The sequence below is a fragment of the Amblyomma mixtum genome, chromosome 2 (assembly GCF_055824585.1).
Source record: "Amblyomma mixtum isolate Tamu chromosome 2, ASM5582458v1, whole genome shotgun sequence".
Classification (NCBI taxonomy): domain Eukaryota; kingdom Metazoa; phylum Arthropoda; class Arachnida; order Ixodida; family Ixodidae; genus Amblyomma; species Amblyomma mixtum.
The window spans coordinates 253,392,654-253,401,639 of record NC_143013.1 but is presented as its reverse complement, the minus strand read 5'-3'; the positions used below and the strand labels follow the sequence as shown (position 1 = coordinate 253,401,639).

The 8,986-nt window shown below is 49.7% G+C and overlaps 1 protein-coding gene across 1 annotated transcript; it reads right to left on the bottom strand.

The window, feature by feature from the left end:
• Window positions 1–849: 849 nt before the first annotated feature.
• Window positions 850–5,619, bottom strand: LOC149363537 (glutathione S-transferase 1-1-like). The gene is made up of 5 exons (XM_089569945.1): window positions 5,467–5,619; window positions 2,921–2,979; window positions 2,265–2,406; window positions 1,584–1,754; window positions 850–987 (listed from the first exon to the last, which is right to left on the bottom strand). The coding sequence occupies exons 1-5, from the start codon at window positions 5,605–5,607 to the stop codon at window positions 850–852; spliced, it is 651 nt and encodes a 216-aa protein (XP_089426071.1). The 5' UTR covers window positions 5,608–5,619.
• Between the last annotated feature and the right edge of the window lie 3,367 nt (window positions 5,620–8,986).

The window sequence follows — 8,986 nt, the reverse complement described above, 5'->3', positions numbered from 1 at the left end:
GTGCTCACCGAGATGCGAGAGGCATATACTCCACCATTTCCTTGCCGCAAAAACCAACTTACCCGATTTATTTTTACCTCCACCAGAAAGTAACGAAGGCTTGCCAGAGGCGCACTGGGACAGCAGAGAAGACTACATAAGATGGCCGACTCGCCCAAAGGCCCGCTTTGCCCTATCTGACTCATCAGCATGCGGCAATATTTATACTTTACATATGCGCTACGCTGTTGAAAACTACAGCTGAACGCGGCACACTCATCAGTGTAGCGGACGGCCGTTTGAAAGATCTCGCACTGTCTAGAAGACTGCGATATATGCAGCAAGCATGCGATGTTATCTCTGTGGTATTTAGAAACAAAGTTACACGATGCTGCACTGATCCAGAACTTTTTACGCATTCACACTTGGCGCTTGAATATTCGTAGAGAAAGATTGGCCGTTCTGACCGGAATACTTTGAACGATTTCTTAGCAGTTTATGACACATGTGTGTGGTCCCTGTGATAGAAGTGAACTGTCGTGCCACAGTAGGCTAGGGTGCCGATCCAGTGGCACCCGCACTTCTCGCAACGCAAGCGAGAAATATGGTGGGAAAATCATGAGGAATAGCATTTTTTCTTTGTCCGAGAAAGTACCAGAAGAGTATGTGGTAAATAGACTACCCGCCCAGTCCTCTAAACTACCCTCTCCAACAATCACTCAGAAATCCGCTTTTGTGCAGCACGTGTTCAGATCAGTCGCAAGGAATCTGCGTTAGCGAAGTTCGATATAAAAGACGAGGACCGTGGGTTTGGAAGTAAACAGTTTATTTTATACATTAGGCTAGCACTAATGAAGGCAAATGAAGGCTTCATTTGAGCTCAGCCCATTGCTGCTGGAGGAAGACAATGTCTGGCCTGTAGATTTCCTCGAAATAAGGCAGCTCTGCCTTCACGCGCTCGTAGTAGCTGGACAGCTTGGGGCACTTTGTCGTGTCCACGAAGGAGTTCTGGAAGAGAAGGAACAGCGGGATACCAATCGTGGTGGTAGCACGGAAGCGGCGGCATAGGATAGCGGCGACATAGGATGGCGACGACATAGGATGGCGACGACATAGGATGGCGACGACATAGGATGGCGACGACATAGGATGGCGACGACATAGGATGGCGACGACATAGGATGGCGACGACATAGGATGGCGACGACATAGGATGGCGACGACATAGGATGGCGACGACATAGGATGGCGACGACATAGGATGGCGACGACATAGGATGGCGACGACATAGGATGGCGACGACATAGGATGGCGACGACATAGGATGGCGACGACATAGGATGGCGACGACATAGGATGGCGACGACACGTTCGCGATATGGCTTCCACAAGAAGTAGGCTCTTCAACAAACTTAAAAGTCCCTGGGGAGGCTAGTTGCAGGAATGCGAGGGAGATTGTGAATTTTGTGTGGGGAGGGTTGCCGGAGCGGCGATGGAGTTGTGCTGGCCCTGGAAGTAGGAACACCGCTAGGCAGTTACGGCAAACAGTTGGTCGTGTGTCTGAATAACTGTCAAATTATGTATAAGTGTGAAGGAAGATCACCTCTAAAGCGATGGCAAGGTTAGAGATGAGGCACAGGTCAGCGAGGGTGAGCTTGTCACCGGTGGCAAACTTGCCATCCCCGACGAGGTGGTCGAAGCTCTTGAGGACGTTCTCCTCATAGGCGCTAACTAACTCCTCAGTTGGCTTGGTGCTGCCACAGAGTAGAGTACGCTGGAAAGAGTGAACAAAAGAAACATGAAACGAAAGGGGAAGCGAGATACTAAAGGCAGTGCGTGAACCAGTGAGGGAACGAGCATGTGTCGCAGGTGGAGGGATGAATTCAGACCAAAAGAGAACACAGGGCGAAGAGATTCCGGTGCCGGAAGCAATGGCGAGTGCAGACGGTCAGCAATGAATCGGGGAATTAGAAAGGGTACTTGAAGCTAAAAATGGGTGAAGGCGTGAATACGTATTGCTCGGTCACATGAAGGTAAGAGCAGAGATGACTGGCTTGAGAAACGAAGACGGAAAGGCGAGAGTAGGCGGGTCCGTCGCTTATCGGTGACGAACTAAGCGGAGCAGTCATGCGAAACATTGCAAAGGAAGGGGTGAAAGTGAGCAAGGAAGGCGCTGCTAGTGCGAATAGCGATTGGTAGGAAGGGAGCAAGGTAATCACGTATGTACGCAGGCCGCGTAAGCCGGCATGAACATGAAAGCGCCAGAATAAACACGGAAACGCACATGGAAGCGCAGATGCAGGGGCTTGATCGTGTTTGACACAATATTTAGGACCTGGTCGATGCGAGCACGTTCCTTGTGGCAGTCCGGGTAAAGCTCAGACTCGGGGGCGTAGTTGCGCAGCAGGTAGTAGGCGATGGCGTTGCTGGAGGACAAGAAATAACGTGGTGAGAGATCTGAGATGCACATCTTGAAATGGCTTGCGTGCAAGATCGCGCGCGCCGGAGAGGAGGGAAAGAAGGAGCAATGTGGGAGAGGGGCCTGAGGGCGTACGTCACAGAGGGGATACGTAATTGCGCATTTCAGCATTCCAGCTCTACTGTGTAAAGTCCGTTGGGCAATCTGCTCGCCAAAGTGGACGCAAGTGGGTAGAAAAGGAACAGACGGCTCATAGGGGCACATACGGGACCAAATGTAGCGAAGCTGTTTTGGACGAAGACAGACGTACATCAAAAAGGTACTGGTTAGGTTGGTGTAACAGCATCTAGGGAGCACCGAGATCGTCGAGAAGCTTGAGGTGGAGGAATAGCAGTGAGGGGTAGAAATTAGGTTATCAGCAAGCGACAAGGAACCGTTGCAGTGCCGCACCAGGAAAGGTAGCATGTGCAGTCTAGTTCGAGCCAAGTGCAGTGCCTAGATGGGACTCAAGGTAGACATACCTCTCGTAAAGCACGAAGCCGTCATCGTCAAGGGTGGGCACCTTGTGAAATGGGTTCAGCTGAAAAAGGGTAACCAGATCGAAGGGAGGAGTGAGGGGCGGGAAAAAAGATGACATCCTAGAACAACAGCACTTAGCGAGAGTACTATGTGTGCAGGTAATGGGAGTGACGTGTGGCCAATTTCAAGGGAAAGATGAAGGTAGCACACAGCGTTCTCACGCCGACTGCGAAAGGCAGGACGTGGTTTTCTTGGTTTGGAGCAACAGCTGTAAAGACTAATCAAGGCGTTAGATGAACGCATGGCTGGTGCAGAGAAAAGGTAGTCAAAAGGAAGGTGTGTGAAGAGGATAGAAATAGCAGCAGGCAATGGCCAGGTGGTCTGGACCAAAGGTGCACGAAAGCAAGGAAAGAAAGACACGCAAGTGGTGAAATTTAACCGAGAAAAATGGAAGGATCCGAATAACGGGAAATATGGAAAGGAATCCCGAGCTGGTCGACTGCCCGCAGCCCTCGATAACAGGAAAAAAAAGAAAGAACTAGTGGCGGAATTGGTGGGCGTAGCAGGATTGGAGTGAACGATGGGGCCGAAATGTCGTGAAAAACTTGCCGAAATGACGCTGTAGTTAGATAGCGCACAGGATACACCAGCAAGACACGCTACTACAGCAGTAGCTACGGGAAGGAACGAGAACCTCGTGCCTGAAGCTGTGAGGTGCCGCCGTCATCACGCTTAACATGGAAGCTAAAGTGCGTGGCTTGAACGGATACCAGCGACGCGAAGCGGCGGCCTCCGGAGAAGGGACAATGCGTGGGCTGGCGATAGCTGGGGTGCACTTCGATCTGACGTATCTTTCGCGAAACTCTTAACGAGCGGGTTTTACAGGTGCCGTCAAAAGTAAATGGAAGGCAATATTCACGAAAAAATTTAATCATTGGCGCCCCCAATTCATGCATCCCTGAATACATATGTGCAGCCTAATTGGGGTTTTGCGAATTGCACTGTGTAACAACAAGCATGGACCATTATGCTTTAGATTTAAAGAAATTAAATTTTTGAGAAAGTCGCCTCCCATTTACTTTTTACGGCGAGTGTACGTGGTTCTTTCACCGAGTTTTGCTCGCGGGTGCGCTCTTATGCATATGTAGAAAAACCTTGCAATGTGCTTATTTGGGAAGTCCGACGATTTGAGCCACAGGGCGTGCGCCGTTCGATTTTGTTCTCGAAGCTGTGGCTGAAAGTAAGAAATATTTGGAAAGGCGAATAAAACACGGGTACGTGGCGATTCCAAAGCTAAATAGCAAATAAACACCTGTCACATGGTTGGCTGTTCGCGTTGCGCGATTCGTGATCCTTTCACAGCGCGCATCGGAATGTTATCGGCTGTTCGGCGTCGCATTCATCCCTTCTGATCGGGAGGGCACACATTCTAGCGTGGCGGCGCAAAAAAAGCAGCGTGTGCTTTGAGCGAGAAAGACACGCACCCGCGTTTGCTCCGCATTTTATGATCAACTCCAAAGCCGCGCGAGCTGCCGTACGTTACAGCAAGTTGCCGAGATAAGCGAAGTGAAACTTTTTCTGAGCGCTCATGATGCGGTAGATATGAAGGACATGAGGCAGAATAGGCCCGCCAAGAGCGAGCACTTTCGCTGAGATGGAAGACTGGGCGGGCGTGTTGGTAATTCACCTTTAACGGAACAGCGCATAAACACGACAGCACTTTCCCCATCAGTCAGACGCAGCGAAAAGAAAGTGAAATCTAGGCATGACCCCAGCGTCAGGTTGTCCTCTGGGGTCATGCCAAGCCACGCCTTCGGCGGAAGGTAAAAGTGGGTGCGACATTACGACGAGTGAGGAAAAGCGGAAGGCCGCAGTGAAGGATAAAGAGGCAGGGCAACGTGTGGGTATGAAGCGAAGGTGTACAGCTTGCTAACAATACGAGAGGACGAGGTGAAACAAGAGCTGCCGGTGGTGCATCGGCTGCATCGCGACACAGCACGGACACCACAGTATCACTAGTATTAACAGTGCTTTCGAAATCAAGCACTAAAATCAAAGTCCGTGTGGATAAAGAGGGTGTCACCGCACGTCTTTTTAGGAAAGTCAGGCGCTTGAAACAGTATTACCACCAAACCTGAAGGCGACGCGCAGTTGTAATGCAGTGCATCAGCTGGCCTTATAGGCGGCGGTAGAAGGACAGAACTAAGAAAAAGAACAGGATCAGAGAAAGGGAAAGTTGGAACGGACCTGCAAAATCTACGTTGAAGTTTTGTCACGCACAGCTCAAAACGAGGCTTGAAGGCAGATTTGAGGGAGCTGCATAGAAGGGGGCGTTTTTAACGTGCAACGCGATAACCTCAGCGTGTGCAAGTGCAAGATGACACCGCTGTCCGGAATTGTGGCGCGCAGAAGGAACCGAGTGCTCCCCCGTTCACTGCCGATAATGCGTATACCTCAATTTTCAACTGGGTTACTATCAGTAGCGTCAGGCTTACCACTTAAGAATAAAAAGAAATATGCACAAACTACAGAGAACACACACACAAACCTTGATGTAGTCATCGGTGAGGTGCTCCCTCTTGGAAAAATCCACGCTCTTGAGGGTCAGCTCGACACCGATGTGCTTGGCGAGTGAGCGCACAAAGCTGCAAGGTGGGCTACCAGTATGGTTGTAGAGGGTGACTGGCATGGCGGTGGTGGTTGTGGGGCAGCGCTGCTTCTTCGAACTGCACAAGAGAGCGAATGAACACGAGTTCATCCGGCGAGCGCAGTTTTTAAAGAGCAGTCAGGAGGGAAAGGGCACCGATCCCTCCCCGCAGTATCGTTTCCCACGACCTCTTGCGTCCTTAGATTGCGGCCGGAAACAGAAAAGCGCTGCACAGCGGACAACGATGAAGGAAAGCGCAAGCGAAGAGGCAAACGGAAAAACTGCTTGCCTATGTAGCGTGCCATCGTGGTCCGGCAGCAGAAGACGACGACTGTCCCAGTACGCCTGCCAAGCACGCGCAGACTGGATTTCGTGACAATTTAACTGCAAGGCCGGCGGAGCGCTGTTCCGTTCCAGCGTGGCTGAGCGCGTCCAGCCGAATATATTTGTGGAGACCCGACGACGACGACTGATCCCAGCGCCGCAACACAGCCTAGCGGGAGGAAAATGCATTTTTTCGCGCACCCGTAGTAGCGGCACTCACTCTAATCAGCTGAGAACAGCTGAGAAGGTTTGGTTTGGTTTGGTTTATGGGGTTTAACGTCCCAAAGCGACTAAGGCTATGAGAGACGCCGTAGTGGAGGGCTCCGGAAATTTCGACCACCTGGGGTTCTTTAACGTGCACTGACATCGCACAGTACACGGGCCTCGAATTTCTCCTCCAAAGAAATTCAACCGCCGCGGCCGAGCTGAGAAGGTACAAGGAACGCGCCTTGAACACCGAGGAATTAGTATCCACAATTGGAGGGCCGTGTTTTTGGAAGGGCCGTGTTAGCGCTCTGCCCAGAACGCCGCCACACGTCCCACTCGGCTGGCCCAGAACGCAACAGCACGAATGGACGAATGCTTCGAGCGAGGCCCAGGGGAGAGGACCGAGAGACGCCGACGAAACGAGACGCGACGGCAAAGCCCTCCCAACTCTGCAGATCCGCCGAACCTCCTACGTATCAACGGCCGTTATCTTACTGTAGTATCCATAACGTCTTGTATTCTTGTATACTTAAATAAACTAGTTTGCTTTATTCGAGAAAAATCCGGCCACTTCCTGCTAACACAGGCATTGCAGATTGCTGTGATATCAGTCAACACACTAGATACCAATGGACAGTGCAGTGCGATTTGTTGTGCGCAAATTACTGGCGCTGGTATTTCCAATCGTAAAAACGAGGTTGAAATAGCGCCGCGGCTCATTTCACTACTCCTAACCGAATTTTCGATCTCCGCGTGCGTGCTCAATAGCGCGCAACTACGCATTTTCGGAATCCCTTGACCAACAAGCTCAGCATGTCCCGTTTGTAACTTTACTTGGGCCCTTCCTTTTTGGCGCTTTTGCTATAAGAATTGATCAAGCATATTCTAGTGTCTATTCCATTAAGGCCGATAACTACGGTCTGATATAAACTAGGTACGCCAGACAGTTGACATAACTTCTTTTTAGAGTAGGCTTTGGCTGTGGGAAATACAGCTGCATAGAAGGATTGAAGGAGCAAGCTATTCGAAATCCTTTCCTGCCCTAAGGATGTAAACCACCCTTTGTCAGATCAATACAGGGACGAGAAACTGTTATTCACAGTTGCAGAACAAAGTAACAACACAGGGCGAGCCACGCACGCGTATCGAAGAAGTACTACTGTGCTCCGCAGTTGAAGCCTTACTAAGGGGAGCTTTGCAATAGTGGTTCCTGCAGAACACATACCAGTGCCACTTTCCCATTACCTCGAAAGGGGAAGAAATTGTGTTGTCAGCGTCGGGCTTTCTTCATCTCAGTCACTAGTCCGTGCTTGCGTCTGCTGGCATCTCCTCTATCAGGTTCGGTTAGAGCGTGCGTTCAGCTCAGTCGTGCGGAGCGCTCTTATTGGCAGCCGGGGGAAGCTTCTATTGCAAAGGAGCACGTTGACCTAACCGCCTGCTTCGCAACACTGCTGTCCAGTCATTCGGGAAAGAAAAGTGACGTGATTGCGTACCACGCGGTAAATATGATTACGAGTTGTCTCGATAAATATACCGTTTTATTTATTTATTTATTTATTTAGAACATACTGCAGGCCTACAGTAGGCCCATGTTATTTATTTATTTGTGCTTGTCTCGATGTTCACCACTGTTCGTCACTCTTAAGGGCAGGAACCTTCAACGCATTGCGCGCTGCGACCTTATTTTTCCTAGTGCCACTAGTCATGGCTGCGCCATACATCTGGGACGTTGAACTGGATGGCGAAACTTCATCAAGACAGTCGTACGTAACGTGACCACGTCTGTATCTTATTGTGCGTTTTACTGCGTAAAGAGTTCTAATCAACTCCCCTCCCTCAAGAATCTTCCGCCAGTCGGTACTGGATCCTACTGACACCAGAGACTCCATCTTTCAGAAGCATTATCTACGAGCCACCTCACCAATGCCTCCCCCCCCCCCCCCCCCGCTACTTTTGAGCCACCTCCATAAGCACCACCTAATCGCTACCTCTTCACCCGGAGCCTCCACCTGAAAGACCAATTGCCGGATACGCTTAAAGCAAAGCGTCCGGAAGATTTAATAAAGATCCATTCAGTGATTGATGGTTGCAAGCAATTACATCAGCTTACCGAGGAGAGGGGCCATCATCATGATCGTGCGGAAACTATAGCGGAAAGCACAACAGTCAGTCATTCATCGCAAACAACCTTGTGGCAAGCCCAGGTGAGCCAGCCAATAATGGGCTGAAAATACTGCAAGTTCGGCAAGCCGAGAAAATGAGATACGAAATTAACTTACACATGTTGAGGCACTTGGATATGGCAAAACTAGAGGAGCAAGTAAAGCATAATATTTTAAAGTTTTAATTATAAAAGCATAAAAGCAAAATCAGCGTTGTTTGCGTAGGAACGTCAGATAAGATTGTATACTGATCGTCCGCTCATTTTTGCATGTTAATTTACAACTAAAGTGACCCTGAAAGGACTTGAAGCCTCACGAATATCGCCTCACTGAGTTCCTCGCATTTATACATGTATCTTTAGACGGCACTTGCAAGACGAAGTTTATGTCGAATTTGGTCATGCCCTAGATTTTTCTCTAACGTCGACGGACCACAGTCATTAAAATTGGACGACAAAGCTGAGCTTTACAGTCTCATTATTCTGAAATTGCCTCATATCTGCGCTAATGTAACGCTTATTCGCTGGATTTTGCAATCATTCCTTCAAGTGAAGTTTGTAACTTCGGCGACTCAGAAAAATCATGTATGAATAAAACAGAGAAAGGAGTTTAGGCGCGAGGTCTGTCCTTGCGGGATATCCTTCAAAAAGCCTTCGTTGCTTGTGACGAGCCCTCAAGACGCAAATTTTCGCATATTTTCTGACCTCATTCTGCAAGATCTGTTTTTG